The sequence below is a fragment of the Periophthalmus magnuspinnatus genome, chromosome 16 (assembly GCF_009829125.3).
Source record: "Periophthalmus magnuspinnatus isolate fPerMag1 chromosome 16, fPerMag1.2.pri, whole genome shotgun sequence".
NCBI classification, from domain to species: Eukaryota; Metazoa; Chordata; class Actinopteri; order Gobiiformes; family Gobiidae; genus Periophthalmus; species Periophthalmus magnuspinnatus.
In genome coordinates this window covers 12,254,846-12,280,491 of record NC_047141.1, presented here as the reverse complement: position 1 = coordinate 12,280,491, position 25,646 = coordinate 12,254,846, and the positions used below count along the sequence as shown (strand labels likewise).

The 25,646-nt window shown below is 38.8% G+C and overlaps 1 protein-coding gene across 1 annotated transcript in view; it reads right to left on the bottom strand.

Moving 5' to 3' along the window:
* Positions 1–25,646, bottom strand: part of iglon5 (IgLON family member 5) — a 298,544-nt gene that overhangs the window by 5,265 nt on the left and 267,633 nt on the right. The window contains exons 5-7 of the mRNA XM_055227545.1: positions 16,467–16,598; positions 15,654–15,774; positions 11,078–11,229 (exon numbers count right to left, since the gene is read on the bottom strand). Of these exons, the coding sequence (XP_055083520.1) occupies positions 11,078–11,229; positions 15,654–15,774; positions 16,467–16,598 (405 nt within the window). The remainder of the gene's footprint in view (positions 1–11,077; positions 11,230–15,653; positions 15,775–16,466; positions 16,599–25,646) is intronic.

Here is a 25,646-nt window from a genome sequence, read left to right as displayed (position 1 = left end):
TACAATTTTCAAACATTTAAATTCTGATTGTTGGCTAAGACAATAGCTCGCAATGCCAAACCGTGGTGTGTGCACTTTAATTCAGTTGTGCTTTCTTATATTTACATTAGCTTACACAGCTTTAAACATCCAATGCTGTTTACAAAGGCCCATGATAAATGAGCAACATTTATCACTTTCTCCAGCAGTTTATGGACTTCGCTGACGAACATTACCCAACAAAATAGCCCTTTAAATGAAACAAACAAATCATAAATTACCAGGACAAACATGACACGGGATGGATGCCAACTGAAAGTGGGTTGAAAAGTGAAAAATGAGTAAGCATCAATATTAGGGAAAAAAAAAATAAAAATATAAAAATTTGTGTGACATTGCAAAGTTTGTGAATTTGAATAATTGTGCAGTTATAGCCTTTCTAAAGTAGGAACAATGAACTCTCCATCAGCCATGTCAAAAATAGTCTGCACTTATTGTCAATTTTAGATCGACCATGTCTCCTTCACTAAACCTGCATCAAATTTTGCTGAAATAAACCAAATCATTTTTATAACAGAAGGTATTCAAGTGTGCATTCAAGTGAAAGTGAGAGGTCATAACAAAAGCATGTCAGTTTCTATTGCAAAAATATAGCTCTGACCACAGACCACAGACAAATTCAGTGTGATGTAATTATGGCCTATTATTTCACATTTTGTTCATTGACAACTGCAAAACTGAGCTAAATTATTCATTAGAAACTGGGTCCTTGACTTTCTGTTTGATATTGCAGAACTGCTCCCGCCTTTTCCGAGTGACATTTCAATGTAGCAAGCGGTGGATTTTCAAATACACGTTTTTATCATTGAAAATTGGCTATGTGACATATTTTAACTGTACGTATGAGCTGAAGTCTAGATTTTTGAAATAATGGCACATAAATACAAGGATGTGGGCAGGGATAAGGGGTAGGTGAAAACGGGAATTTTAAAACAAGCATGAATCGATCGAAATAAGACTCTATGTACGTTAATGATGAGGAAACACATTGTAACATGACTAAAAACTCATTCAAGTCAATTTTACTTCACATAGTATCTATGCTCAACTGAAGAAATTAGCAGTAGTAGCATATAAACATAAAAAGCTATTTATTTGGTAGCTCATCACAAGAATAAGAATCTTGATTAATGGAAAGATTAATAATTTGGTGAGATTTGGTTTCATTGCAGGTTTCATCACAAGAACGGAACCAAGAATTTTTTCAATGGCAGAGTTTCTCACTGTAAATAATTTTTCTGGACACTATTACCTCATCTGCATATAATTTTTGAACCCATGTATGTATATTTTTGAGCATATAAAGAATGTGGCTTTTTTGCATTTCAATCGGACACTTCATCATTAGCATTGCATAACGGCGCCAATGCCTTTTCAGAGACTTGCCATTCAAGGTCTGGGTGTATTTTATAAAAGTGATTATTACAAAAATCGACTTTGTCATTAACCCATTGAAGCACAACAACGATCCTTTCCCAAGTGAATAGTTTGGGAACGGCTGGTCTCCTGCCAAAGTAATTTTCACTCCAATTAATCTCATTTCCAGAGCAAAAATTATAAAAATAATTTCAACAATTTAAGTGATTAATATAATAGCTGAGCAAAGGTACAAGTTGTGCCTGAAGTACTTATGAGGTATTTCAGTAGAGAAAATGTAAAAAGCAGCTACTCCAATTTTGAGTTCACATTACATATTCACCTACAATAAAACCCCATTAAGATATATTTTCATGGCACAATAGTTTAATTTAGTTTCTCTGTAATTTCTCTCTAAGGTGGTGGTGAAATTATAGAGAGCTGTCAATGCCAAAGTGGGACTGAAAAGGTGGAACAGTCACTATTAAGACTCCATATTAGACCAGAGTAATAATAATTATATAGAAAGTGGCATTTGATATCGGTCTATAGAGCTTTGGATTCTGATTTCAGTCTGATGATAAACCAGACTTTGTAGTGCCTGTACCATTGATGTGACGCTGAATGTATCGGCTCTTTTGAACGGTTCTTTAACTTGACTGGTTGGAATCGGCTCTTATTTTTTTCCAGTTTTTATGCATTTTTTTACTAATTAACGCTAAACTGACACAAGCAGGCGACACGAGTGAGAGCTTTGTGCACTAAAAAACATATCTGGCATCATAATAAATCAAAATTATTATTATTATTATTGTAGTGTAGTGTTCTTTGAAATTAACAGATCCCAAAAATTCGGATCCCATAAAAGAGTCGAAAGTCCCATCACTAGCCTGCTCCTGATTTGATTTTATTCCAGATAACTACTCTACACAGTATTTTCTTGGGTAAGAGAAATGACTGAGAGGGTCACTTTTTTTCGTCCAATCACCTGTGGAGGATGAAGTCCTCATTTTGTTACATAAGTAAAAGTGCAGATACAGACGTAGAAAGTTAGTACCACATGAAAAAATCTACTTAAGTAAAATTATAAAGGTACCTGTTTAAAAAATGTGCTTCAAGAGTAAAAAGTAAAAGTATTTCACACAAGTGTTGTTAATTTGTTAAAAGTAGTGATATAGATAAAATAAAATGATGCAAATTTTTGTCAGCAGTAACAATACGAAGCAAAGTCTTAACCTTTCTTATGAATTTGTGTATTTAGTTTTCTTTGCTCAAAGCCAAAGCTTGAACTCAAAAACTTTAGTTGGGATACCACGAACATCCCGACTACTTTTCAGTCCAGTTCAAAAATGTACTGGAGTAGAAAGTACAGATACCTGCTCTCAAATGTAGTGAAATAATAAGTATTTACTGCAAAATATACTTAAGTAACCTACATATACCTAAAACTTAGGTGCTTTACTACTTGCACTTTATTACCTTCCTGCAGAGCCAATCAGGTAAATTATTACAAAGAATCATGGGAAATCAACTGCCTGACACTACCCCAGACATCTGAATCTCCATCATGTTGCATTTTCGAGAGTAACAAAAAACCAAATAGTGCACAGAGATAGAGAACTATTATTTAATAACTGCATGACACTATCCCAGACGGTTCTTTCTGCCTCATGGTGCAATATCACAGTGGCAGAAAGGACTAAGTGGGTGGGGCTAAAAGTTCAAATGAAAACATGTTCCTGACTCACGGTTTGATATCAGGTACAACTCCTTTAGGATAGTAAATATTAACTGGCTTTTTTGTAAACTTTTTGATGGATGTTTTGCACGAATACGAACATAGCGGATTTTACGAGTAACGGTTGTCCTGAGCTCTATAGACTATCAAAAAGTAACTTAAAAAAAACATATTAACTTTTTCGTAATAATTTAATGTCACCTAAAAAAAGGAAATGATAATAGAGAAAAACAAATTGGAGCCTCACAAAATTGGGTAGGTAAGAAAGCTTCATTTCTTACCTACCCATACACACACACCTACACTCCCATATAAGAAACCCTTCAAACCCAGATGTATACACTCCTCTCCCCTCAAATCAAAATGTCTGATGTCTTTTATTGTTCGTATTCTCTCTAATATCAGTAATTAAAATTAAAAGGTCACATGTGTAGTCTGTCAAAACAGTTGGCTATCTTGTAATTACTTTGGCAGACAATCAAAACATTATTACTAGTTGGAGTCTGACTTGTTTACTTATTTGACGCATGCTAAAAATACTTGATGACCTCGCATTGGCCGACCGCACTTAGCATCATACACGGTTTAATAGTATCCAGTCGTAGAAAGAAGCACTCTCCTTGTGTTACCCACGGGTCAGTAACTGTGACCTCCAAGTCGTAGATGGTTTTAGAATAGACGCGTCATTGGATTATTAAACGGGTAATTACACTGAAATATGGTACTTAAGGTGTCTCTTATTGGAGCAGATATTTCATGGCAGAAGTAAGCTATACGCAGTGTCATTTTATTGATGAATATATTATATAGTCATTGAGAATCACAGACTGTGGTAATAACAAGTAACTGAAAATGATTCATATTTGAAAGGGCTATAACTTAATATTGTAATGATAGTTAACACTAAGGCTGCAAGATTAATCGTATTTGAAATCACAAATTAAATGGACACAATTAACAAATCGCAAAGACTGCACATTTTGAAGTACCATAATTTCCTCCACAAACAATGACATATCCTGTTTTATTCTGCATAAAAAGTTTATATCTGTGCAACAAAATGGAGTCTTTTAGTCAGTTCTCGTGGACGTATTTTAAGGTTTGACTAGAATCCTATCAGTAAAACATAAATTGCAAATACACTCATGATCGCAACACTTGTCAGAACGATCACAGTTAGATGTTTTTCCAGTCTCTCCATGGCCTAGCACCAAAGTAAATCTGCAACATGTTAGTGCCATATGAACCATCTCACACTCTGAGGACTTCAGGGACCGGCCTCCTGCTGGTGCCCAGAGTCAGGACTAAATATGGAGAATCGTGAAACAGTCTTCCTGAAGATGTGAGCCAGGCCTCTACTTTGACAATGTTTAAATCCAGGCTCAAAACAGTTCTGCACTTCTCATTTGATGTTATTTTAATGATTATTTATATTTTGATTTGTTGTATTGTGACTTTAATGTCTTTCTTATTCTGTAAAGCACTTTGAATGACTTTGTGTATGAATTGTGCTAAAATTTATACATTTCCAAGCAAACTATGAATTCAGTAGCTTGTGTAAATGTATAAAAAAAGGAAGAACGTGATCACTGGGTTATATTTTCCATCTGAACAATTGGTTAAAAAAAAAAATCTGATGAAACTGAATCTCACATGCACACAAAAAACACCCAGAGAAAACCAAAAGGTCCTTTTACGAGCTACGCTAACACAATATTTCCTACTTATCTGATGTGTAATAGGTATTGCATTCCAGTATTGTATTCTCAGAACTTGTTGGTTGACCATTGCTGTGGCCACTTAAAAAAGTACTTAAAATTGATGTTGAATATGAAACACCATGTGAAGTGATGGTCAAATTATGTGTTTCAGAATAGAAAGAGATATGCGGTGTAAGTGTCATAACGTGTCATAACACATTTGACTAAAGCCATTATACAGATGCAAAAAGTGCCCCTGCAGATTTCAAATAATGGAGAATGAACTTTCTTTTTCTGGTAGCTCAGCTTTCAGCTCGAAACATCGCTGGTGCCTGCCATCTGGTGACGCGCTCAGTATAGCCATGTGTCAGTCAGCAGGTGGTGTGTACAGCCTATAGATTTCAAGAAAAGTTTAGTGCCTGTTTTTCCACTCATTTTGCATATCACATAAGGTTACATAAGACCACGCAGTAAGCATCACGAAATGGGGGTAAAGAATGGGTAGTGACTGAGAGTAAATTGCCCGAACCCGGATAGAATTTCTTTTTATCCATGTTTTTCAAAAGTTATAGCAAAAGGAAATTCAATTCTGTCAACTGGACAAAAGTTTTAGACTGAACATGTTTCACCGCTCATCCAAGCAGCTTCTTCAGTTCTGGTCAGATTTCTGTTGGACACCGTTTTATATCTGTCCTGAAGGGAGGAGCTACACTGGAACTAGCACACCTTTGTTTATCAACTAAAATAGAAAGTTGAGAATATTAAGAAAGATATCGCTGTATTTTTTATTCGCAGAAATATTGGTCTGGTCACCACACCCTCTGTTGTCCAATCAGATTTGTTTATTTCTGTGACGCATGTGAAACAAAGGAGCTCACTGGTCATCTATCATTTTGAACATAATTAAACTTCTCTCACTTAGAATTAAAATATTTAAAGCTTCTTCTTTTCCTAATAAGCACCCATATTTGTTTTGACATGGGCAGACTACAAGTGCCCCTGATTGGCTAATACACCTAACAATCACGCCCATCTGACCTCAGTGAGATTGACCAGTGACCACACAAACATACTCATAGTCTGTGTATTCTGGATCACAGGCATTATAACCTAGTAGTCTGGGGATCAAATCCATTTAACATTGCTCTAAAGTGCTAGCATACCCTGTTAGCTTGCACATCTCCACATTTTGCAAACATGCTAGCTGCTAAATAAGCAATGGCATTGACTTAGCAAACTATAGCTAGAGTTAAATGGTGTTTTAAAGCTCAAAACTAACTTATACTTTGGACTTAACCAAATCAGTCTTTGCATGTGATTGTCAACTCATCCCAACTCGTGTTTCCTTATGAGTTTGTTATGCACAGTCTGGAATCCAAGCACCATTTTTTCTGTTCTAATGACACTGCCAGAAGAATAGAAAAGTAAAAAGGACGCGATGATGGAGCGATAGGCCGTCAAAAGCTTCAACAGGCGGAAAACTGAAAAATCAAACTGCTCCAGGAAGACGTATGGGTCTGACGAGGGAGTTAGTCACTGAAGGAGAGACTGGGTAATGGGTATAAGGGAATGAAAGAAAGGAAGAGAAAGGAGGAGGGATAGATGAAGGACTCACTTAAGACGGTAATGGTACTAAACGGGAGGACGAGAGGAGGGTTGGAGGGGCAGAACGGAGGAAGAAAATGGGAAACGCTCACAAATCGCTCTCTAGGGAGGCTTAATGCGAACCGGAATGGGGGGAGAGGGATCACAACTTGTGGAGGGAGGAGGAGAAGAGTTGGTGAGGGTAGGTGGTACTGTTGGGGGAAGGGGGGGTATATGAGATGGGGGGGATAGGCAATTTATCTGAAAAGACAAATTGTTACTAATCTCATTTTGCGGGCATTAGGATATTACAGAAATCTGATTAGGATTGCAGGTTATACCGGAACACCCACACAGCACCGCGGTGTTGCAACTGTGGGAAATTTAAGTTCATGTGTCAGACTTTGTGGTACTTTATGATACAGTTCAAGTCGACTCGAGAAAATGTGTGTTGCCCAAGGACACAATAACAGCATGCACTAGTCAGCACAGAGATCAAACCACCAACGTTTGGGTTTACAGGCGAACACTGGAACCACTGACCCAAGTGTATTAATGGTTGGTAGAGTGAAGGATTGGCAATTTAACGGAGACTAAACTAAAGACTAATTGTTTCTAATCTCATTTAGCGGGCATTAGGATATTACAGACATCTGATCGGGGCTGCAGGTTGTATCAGAACACCCACACAGCACCGCGGTGTTGCAATTGTGTGAATTTTAAGTTAATGAGTCTGACTTTATTTAAGGGAAATTTCAGATTGAAAAATTGCCAGTTTCTTACTTCTAACTCGTGCAGTAATAGAACTCTGACGCTTTAATAATGAGGGTTGCACCTTTTTTTTTACAACAATAATAATAATGACTACACATTGCTAAGCGACTGAAGATAAGAGAACCTTTATTTTCCTCACAGTGAGAAAATCCTTGAGTTGCAGCTCCAGTCTTTCACTATGTCACGCTGAGTTCATTCAGTACTCATACTTGTGGTGGTTGTAAACAGCGCTGTGCAAGATTGCCATTCAATTCCCTTCAAACCGCCATTCAGATTAACAGGAAATTTGGTCTGGTAAGGTATGAGGAGCCTAACAGCCCTCAGGACAAATGTGTCACTTCTCTGTGTCCTGCAGCCGGGCATCAGAGCCTCTAGGGGGAGCCAGGTAAACTCTGGAGACAGGGAAGCCCTCTTTTATAAGCAACACTCTGCTGCACCACAGTGAGATGACACAACAACATCAACCTCTGAATTTGGACCGTCCCCACATAGCCGCGATTAAGCCAATAAGTAACAAAATACATCACAATTAATTAATTTACTTGTGGCAATTAGCATTATAAAATTATCATGCAATGGAGAGACATAACAACTTGCACGGAGCGACATAACTCTGCTGTCTGGAGGAGCTGGGGTTGGGAATAGGTGCATGGGGAGGATTGAATAGGCCCACAGATCTTTAATGGGGCGTAGAGTAATGTTGAGGGAGAAAGGGGGATTGCGCCGCAGAGGGGATGTGAGGTCTCCGTAGCGACCGTCACAGTGCATCTGCTCAGCCTCGTGTCGTATTGGTTCACAGTGGGGCCCCTGGATGCGACGTGACATGTGTATTTGGGGGGACAGCTGGGTGAGCAAATATGTGGATTTAAGGCCATCCGTGGAAAGGTTTGTTATGGTTTAGGAAGAATTAGTTATGCAAAATAGTGCTAACTCAGGGCGCAAACAACACTGGCTAACATTTTGTATTGTACATTTTTTTGTTGGATTGTAAAGCTGCACTATGTAACTTTTCTGCTTGAGTGTCTGCCACCTGTGTGACTTCATGAAGATGTTATTGCTTTGCCTGGAATGTTGTGAAAGTATGGTATTAATCATGTTATTTCCTGGAATCAAGCAGTTGGTGCCACCAGTCAGATCTGTGGAGAGGCAAGCTTTAGTGGAACTTTCCAAACATAGAAATAACATTTGCATAGAGACACAAATGTAGAAGATTCCCAACCAGAAAAATTAAAAATAAGACTGAATCATGCACGCAAGGATTAAAAAATATTACGTAAATTAATGCTGCTGGTTACTATGGTGAAATGAGACCACGAGGGGGCGGGGCATATTCGTTGTGAAGTTTTGAACAGAAGTCAATAGTCCAATTTGAGTTATTAAGCCATTTTAGATCAATATTCGATTTGTTTTTTATATATTTACTTTTATATATCTGCTGCATTGCTATTGCTGTCCCAGGAATGTTCCACAATAAACTGATAAAGCTTGCATTTATTCAGTTACAGGTGTTTCTTGTTACAAAAATGTGCATTCTTTCTGTGAGCAGGGTCATCTCTCCACAGGCCTAGAGCACCACCGTCTTATGTTTATGAATATAGATACGTTCAATGTCAAATACTGTGGTACATTTGAGGCAGAGGGATAACAATGCCATGGAAACAAGTAGGTGGCATATGCTAAGTCTGAAAAGTGACCGTATTTTACAGACAATAAGTTGCACTTTTTTCATAGTTTGGCTGAGGGTGCGACTTATACTCAGATGCGATTTATATGAGAAATATATGTTTTTTCTTCATTATTATGCATTTTTTGGCTGGTGCGACTTATACTCCGAAGAATAGTCCACCTTTAGGTATTCTATATGGTCCTAGATGGTCACATGATCACATTTTTATATAGTGCTTTACCACCTTCAAGGCACTCAAAGCACTTTACATCAAGTAACCACTCCAGGACACAACAAAAGCATTCATCTGTGGGAGCTGGAATCGTATCGCCAACCTGTGAGTCAATGGATCTGACCGATTCTCGCCCCTTATCGGTCAGATCCATTGACTCGAACCACCAACCTTCAGACCGACGGACAAACACTCCACCAACTGAGCTACTGTGGTCCAAAAAAATGGCAGGATTTTAAGTAATTATTTATTCACAAATTCTTGATCACAGAAAGAAAATAAATAATGGATTCCAAGCACCAGAGCTGGAGGGCTGAGTCAATGGCCCAGTGTTTCTGCGTTGGGAGCTGTGGTCACTGCTCATTTCCCACGCTTCTATGTGTACCTAAGCATGAGCAGACCAACGAGCGCTGCCAACATGTCACCTGCAATTTCAAAGGAACATACATCTTCATACAAACACATCTCATAGTGTTTCAACTGTTGCTAATCTCATTTTGTTGCCATTAGGATATTACACAAATCAGATTAGGGACGATTGCTACCTGAACGTGCACAAAGCCCCGCGGTGTTGCAATGGTGTGAAATGAAGTTCAAGATTCAGGATTTATTTGGGGGATTTTAAGATTTGCAAATTTCAATTGGTTAAAGCATGGATGATACAATGCGACGAAGGAGAGCTCTGAGGCCTTTCATGGTGTAACTCTTAATACGAGGGTTACACCATCTTGACAGTAGTCTTGTTCTTAATGATTTTGCATGCTTTTAATTCAAGAAATATTACAGGTGCATAAAGAAGAAACATTTTACTGTCTAGTTCATTCTAAACGGTTTACAGAGGCCCAAAGTTACTCCTCACTTAATTTCCCGTCTCTTCCAGTCATCCTAATTATTCACCATAATGGGTTAATAAGCACGTTTGGAGTTTACTGTGGTGGTAAAGTTAGCAATAATTAGCATGCTTTCAGCGCAATTCCTGATTATCGGACAATACAAATGCTTTATATGAAGATGCAGACAGAACACAGTGGTCTTACTCTTACCTCAAGAAATGCTTGTACAATATATCAGTACTGTATCTGTAATTTTGATCTAATAGCAACTATTTAGATTTCCATTACATTTACAATTGGAAAAAGAATCCCTCATTACTTTTCAATCTTGAACTAGTTTACTCATTCTCATATGAGAAATGACAAACAGGCAAAATGTTGTCTATGGATTATCTTTACTCTGTTCTAAGTTTTAGTTTTAGTTTTTTTTTTGCCTCCCTGTGATTGTACATCCTAAGCAGATATTCTAAAAATGTATTTGTTCTTTCTGTTATGCCTGGGAAAATAAAGGTAAAATAAAATTAATTAGCACCTTGCAGAATGTTCCTCAGATCTATTGTACCTGTTTGGTGTGTGTGTGTTTTAAACCAGACCTATTCTGCAAAATGTATTTTGTTTAGAGCTTTTTAACCATGTTATAGTTGTTTCCCTTCTCATTTAGCCTCTCAACAGTGTATTTAGTGTGATTCATGCATGTTTGAGCAATATTTATACTCCTGTATCAGTATTTCTATCAGTGATATATGTAGTATTCAGCAGCATTGCCTAATCATTTTGAATGAAAAAAAAAATAGCGTGAGCTGCACTTATCCATCGGAAGCGACTCTCACTCTGGACTCTTTGTTGTGATGACGTTTACGGTGACTCAGCTCCCATTAGGCACTGCAGTTTTCAAACCCTGAAGTCAACTGACTTGTTTGTCTCATTAGGTTGTTTTAAATCAATATTGCAATTTAAAATGTCCAAATTAAAACATAATGAGCCACAGCTGTCATAGCAGACACAAGCACAATGTTCTTCAAGGTGCCATTGCACTTTGCATATTAGCCCCTGTGAGTGACTAAAATATTAGTACATTTCTATGTCCAGAAATAACAATAGCAATATATGTGTTATTTTTAGCTATGATCTGATTAGTCACTGAGGACTACTTACGAAACAGGAGCATGCTGGCGTTGGATGTTCCCAGGCGGTTGGAGGCGAAGCAGGTGTAGTTCCCAAAATGTTTCTCTGTGACGTTGGAGAAGAGGAGCAGCGAGCGCGTCTTCTCATGTTTGACCCGCAGGTTGTTGTCACTCTCCACCGGCCTGTGGACACAACAAAAGACTGTTAGTATGTTTGTATTAGCACTACTACTACTGCATCTCCTTCTCAGTGTTAAAGGAAGTGTAACTTCCTGAACTGAACCTGAGTTTGTATCATTCTCAGTATATGGACAGGCCTCATGTGAAAGCTCAGAACCTCCAGAGTTCCCTGAGCTGCAGCGGCTGCACTAGCACTGACTCATGATTGGCTGCACGTGCTGGGGTTTAAGTAGTGAGGATTTAAAACAGGAAGTCCATCTAGGTTTAAACCAACTGAACTTCAGAATTGAAACTGGCAATTCAAATGAAAGACTCATGTGACACTCAGTCTGTTTTCTGATTGGATAATTGTCTTGAGAACCAAAACATCAAATTATAAAATAAACAATATATCCAATGTTGTTGTTTTTTTTTTTTATTAGGAATAAATCAGCATTCCAATTGGTAAGGGCTATATTTGATTTGAACATGTTTAACCTGTATTTGGTGACAGGTGTGGAGTTTAAAGTGAAAATCTTACATACAGTTCCTTCAAGGTTAAGTATGTCTTGTTTTGTAAAAGATGTATTCAATTATTTACAGAGATGTGGCTGTCAGTCTTCTCTGAGAGCCTCTCTAAACACCACCAATCACTCACACACTCATTCAATACCACTGTCATACAAAAGTAAGCTTGCTGAAATGTCTTGCCCAACAACAGTATGCACTAGTCAGAGCAGGGATCAAACCAGCAATCTTTGGATTTATGGGCGAACTTTCTAACTTCTGACCCACTGGGGCTTATAGTTTGATATGGCCCTGCACACTCAATTTCAAATGCTTCTTTCTGCCAAGTGTATTAATGGTTGGCAGAGAGTGAGGGATCATGCAGGAGTCAGCTGAACTTTATAATTGTGCCTTAATGCCAAATATAAGGAGTGTGATGTGTTTGGCATTACAATTAAACTTCATTTTAAAAAGTCAAACATAAACTCTGTCCCAAGGCCCATGCACATGCTCAGTTCCTATTTGGAACGTGGTGGCTAGCAGGTTATCTATGTCCATTTATATATACAGTCTCTACCCCTGACCTTTGACTCCAGGCCTTAATATACTTTTGCAAACAATGCTAATGATGCTAGTGCTATCTGACATGCTTTGCGACTGAATAAGCATGCAGATTGTGAATTATACTTGTCTGAATTTCGGGGTTATGTGCTTTCAAATGAGTTATGACAATTCCTGACAAACATTCTGCTCCTCCCAAATAAATACTCTCACTTCAGTTAATTTTGGTCCAGCACAATTTGCCTCTTTCAACTTGAAACTAACAAAACTTAACAGATAAAGTGTGATACCACAAAGGATCTCACCTGCCAAAACACCTACCGCATGCCAATAGTAAAATCTAAGTGCATAAATATTACTGGAGCCCATTATAATCGACTAACAGCTCTCCTGGCTGACAAAAGCATCCCTAAATACTTTTCCACAAAGCCAAACCACTTCATGCATTTGGGGACCTCTTACAAACTTGGAAGGACAATTTATGTGAAGCTAATAGAGAGCAAATAGGTTTCAGATGCCAGATAATACTTCTCCAAAGATTGTAAAAACATATATGATTGTTATCGGAGATGTAATAATGTCAAGGCTAATGGATGCTAGCTGAGATTGCATCGGTGCGTGGCTAGCAGGCAGTTTCCTCAGACAAACGTGGAGGTACTTAATGGTTAGTGCATGTGAATTTATGTGGTGTGGCATTTAAAGTAACAAGATTACCAGGAAAACACAGCACCTACGAAGAATGAGGGATGTATGTTGGTAAAAGTGTCAACCATTGTATGTGTGTTGTAGAATAGACCTGCTGCCATTATAGTTAAGTAATGTATTAAAGATAATTGTACCGAAGACCATATTTCTTTTGAGGGCGGTCTTTTTAGTAGTATAAATTTCACGGTCATATGATATGCAACTGCGATTCATATCATCAAATGGAGTCCTAATGACCATGACCCACCAAATCCCGCCAACAGCTGTGTTTTACTAAGGACAGGATCAATAAATACTCATATAGTATAGGAGAGCATTTGTTTTAATATGTAATGATATTTCCATTTCTCTGCACAAATATTAGAATGAGAAAAATGATTGAGAGAGAAGTAAGGCAAAAGCTACTGTCTGTTATTAAACTACTGTATTCACACATACCACCACTAGATGCTATCTACATTACTGCTCTACTGTCTGACAATGGGCTTTGGTCTGACCTTACACTGTATGTATAAATGGACATAGATAGATGCTAGCCGCCGCATTCCAACTAGGAACTGATTGTGAACACGCTTCCGGCTCCATCACCTCCAATTCAGTTTACAATAGAAAGTTCACCCCTTTTTCTGTAACTGCTGCAGTCAGGCTCATCATTTTGGTCTTAAAATGTCCATATTCACCCGCTCTACATGATCCTGGTATTTTTATTTCGCTATTGTGCCTGTAACTCGAATATATGAACATTAATAAGAAACAAATCAATTGCCTTCTTTCCCAGAGGTCACTCCTGCTAGCATTAGCAACAGGTTTGATTGACAGCGTTGCTAAGTGCCCACCCCTTAATAAGCCTTGCTTCAGATTGGGTCTTTGGTTGCTATGATACTTGCGCTCAGAATTCCTAATATCGAACTCGGCTCCAAATTTGCTGCTACAACTGCTAGCCTCGATGAGCTTCATTTGACTGGAGACAAACAAAGGCCACATATTCTTCACTCATGGTTAACTGTGTACAAGGCCTTTAAACCTTTATTTGGTAGAATTATCTCTTTTGAGTTTTCTACCATGTCATAATGTTACAACCCCATCAAAAAGATACACAGAGTAATGTTTTGTTTGATTCATGTTTTCACATAACCCTTAACCTTCCTTTAGTTCTACCATACTTCAAAACATTTGTTCAATTTGTTCAACAAGTCCAGCATTAGAAGTCAAGCCTTTTTTTTTCTATCTTCAATGAGCTAGCAGATGGAGCATTAGCGCCCCCTGCAGGTAACACATTTCATGACATGTGACAACTTAGGCCTGGAGGTCATTTATAGGCACATTTATTTCAAGATTTGATGAAAATGTAATTGTGAACAGGATGATTAAAATACATACACTTCACCCTTTTTTTATAAGGCACATAGCACTATTGACAACACAAAACATATCCAAAAACAATTTCTATTTTTAAGCTAAGCAAACTCAAAACATTTTTCCTCAGACATGACCCTTGTTTTGGTGTCTAAATGGACTCATTATCTCATTATCTGAAGATAAAGCCTCATTTTCATAAGGCTGACATGAGTTTGACCTGGAGTGATGAGTAAACAAGCGCTCAGATCCCAGGCGGAGAGATGCTTTTAATATCAGAATATTGGCATCTTAATTCTACCTCCAAGCACAGACTTTTAAGGCCATGAGGAGGTCCACAAACACAAAATATATCATTGTTACTGCATGATTACAGAGCATCGGACCAAACCAAAATGTTGCAAGGCTAATTTTTGTCAGTTGTCGCTCTTTGTGTTTACCTGTACATCACTAAGATTCAGGCGATGTGGTGAAATCTTCCTGATCCCAATAACACATCAGGAGTATCGGATTCTCTACGCTAAGAGCAGGCTAGGAGAGGCATTCAACTGCATGAGGTAAGAAACAGCCAACCAGGGAAATATTTGACACGTGTTTGGATGTGTACTTACCATAGACTGTATATATAAGTGGACAGAGCTAACCTGCTAGCCGCTGCCTTCCAAACAGAAAGCGATCGTGGATGTGTTATCGACTCTAACTCCAATTCACGTTACATTACATTGCACTGTTTCTCTTTAACTGCTGCAGTCAAGCTCGTCATTTTGGTCTTAAAATGTTAGTATTAACCCACTCTACATGATTCTAGTGTTTTCATTTCACTATTGTGCCCGTAAATCGAGATAAAACAAAGAAAAGAAGAAAAACAAAACATGCTTTGAGTCAATTTTTTGAATTGTAGTGTGGCTTAAAGGGCCCGTATTACGCCATTCTCTCATCTATGTTATAATGTTGTTTCCACTTTCCACTTTGTGATGTCATGTGGTAATACAGGAAGTGCTCCACTGTGTTTTTAAACTCCATACACTTACATAATTTCAGTCCTGGAATTGCCAATCTCTTCTAAACAAAAGATAAAACGTAGCTTTTAACTTTAGTACTACCTTTTCATGACATTGCAAGGTGGAACAGAAAATTTGAAGCTTTGGAGATGCAGACAGACTAATAATAATGTGTTAAACAGAAAGAAACAAAGCACAACCCAGGCATGTTTTTGATGTGGTAACAACATTGTAACATGACTAAAAGAATCCATGGTGTAATATAGGACCTTTAAACAAGTTTTTTTTTATTCCTGTTTGGTTGTGTGTGCCCCTCACCTGTGGTCGTCTCTGTACCACTCGAACGTGGCGGCTGGTACTGCCATAGCTTCACAGCGCAGAATCACCGTCTTGCCCAAGTGTGCCGGCATGTTCTTTACATCTGTGATAATGGGCGGGTCTGCAAACATCAACAACATAAGCTTTATTAAGGAGTGTTGTGATACTTTACTGATTCCACTCTACAAAATCTGGCTGCACTGATAAAACTGTGGCGTGGGTAAGTTTGTTTTATAGCTACTTTTAGAGGCTTTCAGACTTCTGCGTCCTCATTCAAAAGGTTTATATGCAAAGGTGGGTAGTACTTTGTTATGTTTACTCATGTACATTTACTTGAGTAACTTTGAGAAGAAATCATACTTTTCAGAATACGCTATACTTTTACTTCTACTTGAGTAACATTTAGTTGTGTATTACTCTTGCTTACTCTTCCCACTCTGTTTGTACCTCCTCCAAGATCATTTCTAAACTGCATGTAAACCTCGACTCCAGTTGGGCCCCAAATTTCAAATTACAAACTCATAAATTATGCAATCATCTTGGAATAATTATAAAATGAAGAGCTAGATAGACTTTTGCTCATCTACAAAAAACCCCAAAAAACTTTAAGATTAGAATAAAACATCACGGGGATGATTCAGCTTTTCAGAATTTGAAGAAAAGATTCAACATTTCAAGCCAGGTAAACAGTAATTTAGTTTTATTTGCCAGAGGCGCTGATATGAACAGAGCAACTGACCCTATGGAGAGCAAAATAGATGACTGGATATATAAAGTGTACATAGTGACTCCCGTGGCGATGGTTGGACTTACAGTTGACGGTGACTCGGACTTTGCGCTGGTCGGCCGGGGCTACTCCGTTGTGGGTGACGCACTCGTAGTCCGCCGCCTGCTGCCTCTTGATCTCTGTGATGTCCAGGAACTCACCGTCACTCAGCAGCCCATCTGAAAGGTCAAAATGTGGAAAAGTTGGTTGGGGTAAAGTTGTTTTAAGTTGTTTATCACTATAATCCATCATTATGAGACGTTTGTACTATAAATCAGCTGTAACAAGGATTCCTCTTCTGAACGGCCATATTGTTTGACTCCAAAAACAAAGAAATACAAAACTGATGAATGATGAAAACAATCTGGCGCTATTAAAAAACAAAACTGCACTAATTGGTCTTAAGCACAGATTTGGGAGGTTCAAGGGTTGGTTGCCTGCGGCAGCAACAGGCAAAATTAATCAGATGGAAATGGTGGAAAATTCTACACGTCTCTGCCAGATAAATATTAAAACCACTGCTTTCCCACTAATGTTCAATCAATAGACAACAGCAAAGCCATTTTCTACTATCGAAAAATCACCAAAATGACCATCCAATTAACTGGCCACTAACTAAGAGACTATGATTAGAGCGTTTTACATGAGAGAAATCAGATCTGTGCAAAAGCATATGCCAGCAGATTCAAACTCAAAGCCATTTCTGATGTCACAAGCAAATAGGCCACTAATGACTATAGGAAAAAATGAAACTGATATGAGTGTAACTGATTTAATCATATGTCCACTTTTGTAGTGGATACACATTTCTGCATTTACAGGGACTTTAAAGAGGAGGTATTACACATCTATGGGGTACTCATTGCTAACACGACATATTTAGATCACCATGTTACCCTTTTATTGTTTTGGAAATTCGCTGAAAACGTCATATTAACATGTTTGATAAGTTTCAGTTTAGTTTTTGGTGCTGCCTTCCCTTCACAGCGCTGTCACATTGCAATCAGTGTGTATTTCGCTAATGAAGCTACTGCACATCGAATCAGGTTTATGAAGTCGTGATGTTTTGTTTTGTATCGTGATTGTTTATTTATAGAAAATTGTTGTGCGGGAGCATGGGTGATATAGGCTTGTGGGCGGAGCACTGGACAGAATCATACTTCAAACTAAAAGAAGTTGAATGAGTATGACTCAAGCACAGTGCACACTTAGTGAAGCTCAATAGACCTAGCCTACATACAGAAACTGTAAATAGCTGTTTATAGTTTCAGTGTAGATAGCTCATTTCTTCAGACAAATATAAGGCAGTGTCCACCAGCAATATGACCAGAACTGAAGAAGGAGCTTGGATGAGCAGTGAAACGTCCTTACTCCTACAACTTTTTGTCCAGTTAACATATTATACGTTTGGCTTTTACTATGGACCACTTAGGGATTACACACATAACCATAAGGAGTGTTTGAAAACGGGCCGGGAGATATTGCTAAATTGCTCATACACCACCTTCATACTTGTTCATGGACATGTTATCTCTTTAACTTTCTCTTAACTTTATTTAACAACAGGTGATTTTACAGCCCAAATAATGCATTCTTACTGTGAACGTGTTTGCCTGTCCACAGATCTGACCTGTACTTTGACATAGTGACATATCCTGCTTGCCACTTTGTAGACAGATATGTTTAATCCAATGGATTCCTGGCAAAACAATAATTATTATTACATCTCAATGGCCCCTTGGACGCCTCCCTGGGGAGGTGTTTCGGGCATGTCCGGAGGCCCTGGGGAAGACAGGACACGCTGGAGGGACTATGTCTCTCGCCTGGCTTGGGAATGCCTTGGGGTTCCACCGGAGGAGCTAGAGGGCGTGTCTGGGGTGAGAGAGTTCTGGGAGTCACTGCTTAGACTGCTGCCCCTGTGACCCGGCCCCAGATAAGGGGAAAAAAATGGATGGGCATCTCAATGTAGACAAGCAGGTAGCAGACCCACCATCAGTTACATAGCATCTTTAATTTGTCCATCTACTCAAAGTCTTTTTATGTCAAGGACCCAATTCGCCGATTCAAGCAATCCTAACTGTACTTCTGCTGCTACTGTGTACAACGTGCAATTAAAATTTTCTTTCAGGTAAGTATTTTTAACATATTTATTCAAAAATAAAGCATATTTCAAGGTTGGCTTTTGTGATGGAAAGACTCAACTGCATAAAAATTTGCTCTATAACTACACTGACAAAAGCTTGGCTGCCAATCTACTATTCTAACACGACATTAGCCAACCAGCACGCTCTTTTCAATTCAGTTATATTACAAAAACGACCGACTTGACCGCAACCCTCTAAAGATTCCTCTCACAAAAAGATAGCACATTTATAAATAAAACAAAGTAAAACCAGAGCTGTCATAACACCATTACTTCCTAGCATCAGGGGAATTTTTTGTCCCTTCTCTCCAACTGCAAGGACACACACACAGACGCTACGTTTAAATGCAGCGAGAACTCCGAGTGCGCTAAACAACCAAATTCAAATCAAACCACTCTTGTCCCGGTCCACATGCAGGTCACAGAACTGAATAGGTGTGAGTGGGGGGCCCATGAGATATTCAGGTGTGTAGCAATTTAGGATGAATAAAACAGCTAGCATATGCATAACCACATTTCGGGCAGACATAGATAAGAAACATCTCATTTACACTGAGCTTTTGATTTTCAGACATCAGAACAAATAAACACACTGAAGCCCCCGGTAGTTTACTCTTTCACTTTAACATAACACACACATTCTATTGTTTAAAGGTCCTATATTATGCAAAATTGACTCCTGCGAGCTTTAAGCCATGTTATAATGTTGTTTCCTCATCAAAAACAGACCTGGAGTTGTGTTTTTTCATCCACACATGTTTGAGTAACACTTTATTATTAGGCTGTCTAGATCTCCAAAGCTCATAGATCAGAAAATAGCATAATATGGGCCCTTTAAAGAATCAGTAAATGTCATTGTGATATCAGAATCGGTATGGAGTATTAAGTCTATTCCTTAGAATTTGAAAAAAAACCTTCTCAAGATGTGTTGTTGGAATATGGTAGACGTAAACCACAACACCTCAATCGTAGCTCTTGGGTTTATTTGCATTTTAAAAATCAATTTAAATTGGACTAGGCCTGTGTCCTTGCTCCAAGCTTTTCAAACACACAGCCACTACACCATGTTGACTAAGTCCCCTGTGCATCCCCAACCAAATTAGTCCGTCTGGCCAACAACTGCCGTAACCCGCACTCCCAAAGCGAATGGGATATACTTATTGCTCTGGGACGATACGACTGGAGTTTGGAGTATCGCCGTAGGAACAGAAAACAAGAGTCGAAAAAAGAGGGAGAGAGGAAGAGAGAGCTAGAGATCACCCCCGCGTCTGCAAATCTTAGCAACCAGATGTCCTCCGTGTCGCCTGCAAAGAGCATTAACACTTTTCTGCCTTTTACCCGGTTAAAGAAGTGTGGGACATTACAGCAGAGGCGGGCCAAGTATAAGTGCTGTTATATAAAAGGCCTAAAGTCAGCGTCTTAATTACTGCTTTGAGTGTGAAGTTGTGCAGTGTGGGGATGAATGCATAGGGAATTGATGACTTATGTAACAACTTTGGTCACCTCCGTACAAAGGGAGATCGTCCTGGGTTTGATTTCAAGGTTGTAGACACAAGAAGTGGACTAAGTGAGTGTGGCGTCACCCATGGCGTTTGGCGTCAGTCAAATGAAGCTCATCGAGGCTAGCGGTTACAGGGGCGAATCTGGAGCCAAGTTCCATATTTGGATTTGTAACTTGGCGGAAGGTCACAATTTTTCAATGTAAAGTGAATTGAAGCCAGAGTCCAGAGCTGACGGAGCCTGAAGCGTGAACATGATCACTTCCTGTTTGGAGTGTGGCAGCTAGCGTGTTAGCTATGTCCATTTATATATGCAGTCTATGGTTGTATAAGCCTTTCTGTATGGAATTTGCATGTTCTATCTGTGTAAGTGGGTCCATGGGTTCGAGTAGGAGCATGTGATATCACAAAAAAGCATACATATGTAAATTCTCAACTAATAAACATCTTTAAAGACACTGTAGTTCTTCCCTTTTTACTGTCTTATTATAAAACATGAAAAAAAGACTAGTTAATTTGAAACGTTTTGCAGTGCTTTAGAATTATTCCTGTGTCTCTCTGTTGTCTGCATCTAAATATAAAGTGTTTTATCCTCTTATAGTCAAGAAGTGCACTGTTAGCATTACCATGACTGCAAAACTCCGATCTGGTCTCTGAAAGTCCTTAAATGCCCTTATAAACTCATCATGGTGAATAACTATGATACTTGGAATGTATAAGGTAAGTGGTGAGTTAAGGTAATATTTTGGAGTGCTGCAAACTGTTTAAGCGAACTGTGTTTGTCATGTTTTAAAGAGTGAAAATCAGGTATAAAATATGTTTTGTGGCTCGACTGGTAGAGCAGAGAAGGTTATTTTAAGTCAATGCCAGTTTTGAGGCTGCTCATAGTCCCTCTACTTTTCTATCAAAACAAGAGAAACTACCAAACGTGCCTTAATTAAATACAAAAACACAAGCGATCCAAAATCCAATGAATTAACAACAATACACAGACATATTTATTTGCATTCCGCTAGCTTGCATCACAATCCTATTACAAACTTCAAACCCAGCTTTCATGACAGACTCTCCTTGTCCCTCTATACCTCAAGGAATCATTAGTCCCTTGAACCTGCACAATGATTCACTATTATGAGACAAACACAGTGGAAAAATACAGACGCTAAACGCCACTATTATTCCCACTGGAGATTAGCGCCGCGCGGCTAATTGAAGATTATATAGAGGATTATTAGCGCTGGCTACTGAGCTGGAGAGCATTATTTGCAGTGGTGACTATGTGCCACTATGTTACACAGGAGGTAGGGCTCCACACAATTCTTTTCACTTACTCCATTAGTTTAATAAATACAACTCCATGGTGACATCTCAGTGTAGCCGCGCGGCGCACCCGGAGAGGAGGGAAAAGATAGAATCAGACAAGCAGCAATGGAGGAATTACACAGCAGCCAGAGACTTCCAAGAAATACAATAGGACAAAAGAAATCAGTGCAGACCAAGGGAGATGTAATTTGTGTTGTGAATGGTTAGGTGTATAAAGTGGTACGCACACATATATATGCATCACTCACTATGGAAAACTGGATAACTGGCCAAGTCTGATTTTTCTCAATGCATGTAAACCAGACAACTATGATTGAGGTGTCACGAAAGGAATCTCAAAGGTCCCAATAACACATCTGAAGAAGCCAGAACTTGGAACTTGGATGACCGTCGCAACTACGAGAGGCATTCAACTGCACGGGGTAAGAAACAACCAGGTTAAAGTGATGTAAAACAGTTACGTTAAAGTAAAAGTAAAATAGTAAATGAGTAAAGTAATTAAAGTAAATGAGATGTCAATTATGTATTTCTGGCAAACGTGTGGTTGTATCTATGCAAGACATTTTTATTAGCAGTTTTCCAGCCTCCCGTTTGCACCTATTCGGTTCTTTGCCCTGCATGTAGACTGGAGTAAGGGTGGTCTGACAAAAATGATTTAATTTGGTTGTTTAGTGCACTCAGAGTTCTCGGTGTTTGTAAACAGCTACCGATGATAAGGCAATGATGTGTGGACAGGAGCAGGGGTCAAACCGACAATCCACCAATCGTATGTAATTTTGTAACTTAAGTAAAAGTACAGATACTGGAGCAAAAAAAACTCCACTAAAAGTAAAAGTATCAAATAAAAAAAATGTACTTAAGTAAAACTATTAAAGTACCTGTTTAAAAATGTACTTAAAGAGTAAAAAGTAAAAGTATTTCACGACGATTTTGAGGTCTTATAACACTTCAAATGATTTTGATAAAGATTTGTGATGGATTTTTTTCAACAGAACTGCTTTTAATTTGGACCTTTTTGTTTGCTCAGACTATGAACATGTTAAAAAGAAATCCTCAATCTTTTCATGAGGTCTCAAATAAAAAGTACTTTTCAGTCCTGTTCAAAGCTCTAGTGGAGTAGTAAGTAGTACCTTCTCTCAAATGTAGCAAAGTAAAAGTTAAAAAGTATTTGCTTTAAAATGTACTTAAGTAAAGTACAGATTCCTAAAATTGTTACTTAAGTACAGTACTTTGCTTGTTTTACTTCATTACGTTCCACCACTGCAAACAACCAATTAAAAATCTCAACAAAACGAGCACAAACATGAGGTGCTGCTCTGGAAATTTTATGTGGGTCTTTAAATGAATCAATATTGTATTCTCCGGTGCTGAGTTACTGGATAACAAAAAGTTCAGTTCCATCAATCCTGGCACCAAGCTACTAAAAGTCTATCTATAAACGAAATAACCCAACTAAATAAAACAACACAAAAATGAAACTATGGCTGTTTTGGTTTTGCCTTGTAATATTCCCTGCCTTAAAGGTTCACTATGTAACTTATCTGGTACAGGGTTTGCCACCTGCTTGTCTATATGGAGATGTTATTGGTTTGTATGGCATTAACTTGTATATCTCCATAATTACAAGCAGATGACACCACCGGGCCAATTTACAGATCAGATCTGCGGAGAGGCAACCCCGCTTACAGTAAGAGTGCATGATTTTCAAGGTATTTTAAAGCAATATAACACTGTACTTGAATAAATAAAATACACAAGATAAGTTAAATGTCATACTGTGGAACATTCTAAGTCACACATAACACGTCCATAGAGAAAAACTGACCAAAACAACTACCAGAAACTTACATAGTTCATATTTATACCTGAATATACCTAACCATAGACTGTATAAAGAAGTGGACAAAGTGACGTCACCCGTAGCGTTCGGTTTCAAATAAAGTCAAATAAAGCTCACTGAGGCTCAGTTTTTGGAAATTTGGAATTCTGACCTTGAGTATCCTAGCAACCAAGAAGGCAATCTGGGGCAAGAGTGTTGAAGTTAACACCCCTTCCTGCCCGCACCGCTGGTTTAGCAGGAGCGGACGCTTAGCAACGCTGTCAATCAAACCTGTTGCTAACGCTAGCGGGAGCAGCCTTGGGGAAAGAAGGCGTCTGATTTGTCTGTTATTAATGCTCATATTTTGAATCACTTCCTAGTTGGAACATGGCAGCTAGTAGGTCAGCTATGTCCATTTATATATACAGTCTATAACGTTACAATGCAAATCCACTACTACTAATACTCTTGAAAGATTACGGCCATCATTTCTTTCAGCATTTTACTCAAAATTCACAGACCCGATCCTGCCCTGCGCTTCTCCTCCAAATGACTCCTTCATCATCCACTTATCCCATACTCTCTCTCCTGACCACCGCGGGACTGAACACCCGAAAGGTCCAGCTCTATCTCTTCCTCTCTAACACGCCAGACACTTGACTCCTCAGCGTTTTAGCACATTTTTATTCTATACACCACTTCAGCAGCTCACAGGTGTGATGTGGGCCTAAAACAAAGGACTGAAACAAAGGACTGAAACAGGCTGTGAAGCTTGTCATTCATAGAGAAATATAGATGGACTGAAACATAGCAGCCTGTGTGGAGAAAGTGCACATGACAGGTTTTCATGTTTTTCTAATTGGTACTTGGTTTGGTGGGATAGTACTTATTGTACAATATTTATCATAGTTTTACATCAGTTAAGTGGCAGTTTGTGGGGAAAAAGTTGAGAAGAAAAGTACAAAATGATATTCCCGGACCCAGACCCATCCACGACGATTATTTTGCTACCTTTTTCTTGCAAAGAGAGTACTTTGCTGAAATTGGAAAATGTGTCTCAGAGGAAATCTCCCTGACCTGTGGGGTGCCGAAGGGCTCAATCCTGGGACCCTTGCTGTTCGATCAGTACATGGTGCCGTTAGGCCTGATAATACGCAGCAATAATGTGTCCTACCATAACTATGACTCTCAGATCTATGTCTCACTGGTGAATATGGACCAGTGGATTCACTCTGCCACTGCATCCAACAGATCAGTGTGTGGAGGCAAAACAACTTTCTCCAGCTAAACTCAGACAAGACTGAAGTCATAGTCTTTGGTCCACAGAAACATAGAGAAAGTGTCAGCAGTCACCTCCAGTCTCTCTCTCTAAAACCTTCAACTCAGGCTAGACATCTAGGAGTAATAATGGACTCAGACCTGAACTTTAACAACCACATTAAATCAATAAGATCTGCAGGTTTTTTTTTACCAGCTAAAAACATTGCAAAAGGTATCAAAGGTATACTGTCAAAACCAGATTTAGAGAGACTTATCCATACATTGTCTCTAGTAGGTTAGACGACTGTAACGGCCTGCTCACTGGCCTCTTCAAACGAGCATTAAGACAACTGCAGTACATCCAGAACACTGCTGCTCGGGTCCTCACTAGAATTAGGAAGTATAAGCACATAAGTCCTGTGCTCAGGTCTCTGCACTGGCTCCTGTGGCTCAGAGAATAGACTTTAAAGCAGCTCTGCTTGTGTATAAGTCTCTCCATGGCCTTGCACCAAAGTACATCTCTGACATGTTAGTGCCATATGAACCATCTCACACTCTGAGGACTTCAGGGACCGGCCTCCTGCTGGTGCCCAGAGTCAGGACTAAACATGGGGAATCAGTGTTTCAGTTTTTTGCAGCTCAGACCTGGAACAGTCTTCATGAAGATGTGAGACAGGCCTCTACTTTGACAATGTTTAAATCCAGACTCAAAACAGTTCAGTTTAGCTGTGCATACGACTGAAAGATTTGTATTATGACTTTTTGCTTTAATATAAATTTTATGATGATTATTTGTGATTATTTATTATTTGTTTTATTGTGATTTTAATGTCTTTCTTATTCTGTAAAGAACTTTGAATTACTTTATGTATGAATTGTGCTATACAAATAGTTAAACAAAAGTTGAAACAAAAGACCTCAAAGTTGTAATGGTTCCAGGTCTACACTAATGAAAAGTAAAAGCAAAAAAAAGTCAGCACAATAATCGCAGTGGAAGGGTTTGGTTCTTGGACTAATACAGAAAGTAGCAGTGAGTTCTAAACATAGACTGTATAAATTAATGGACGTACTTAACCTGCTACCCGCCACGTTCCAAATGGGAAGTGATCATGGGCGTGTTTCCTGGCCCATCGACTCTGGCTTATGGTTGCTAGGTAACAGTTAGCAATGCCGTAAATGAAAT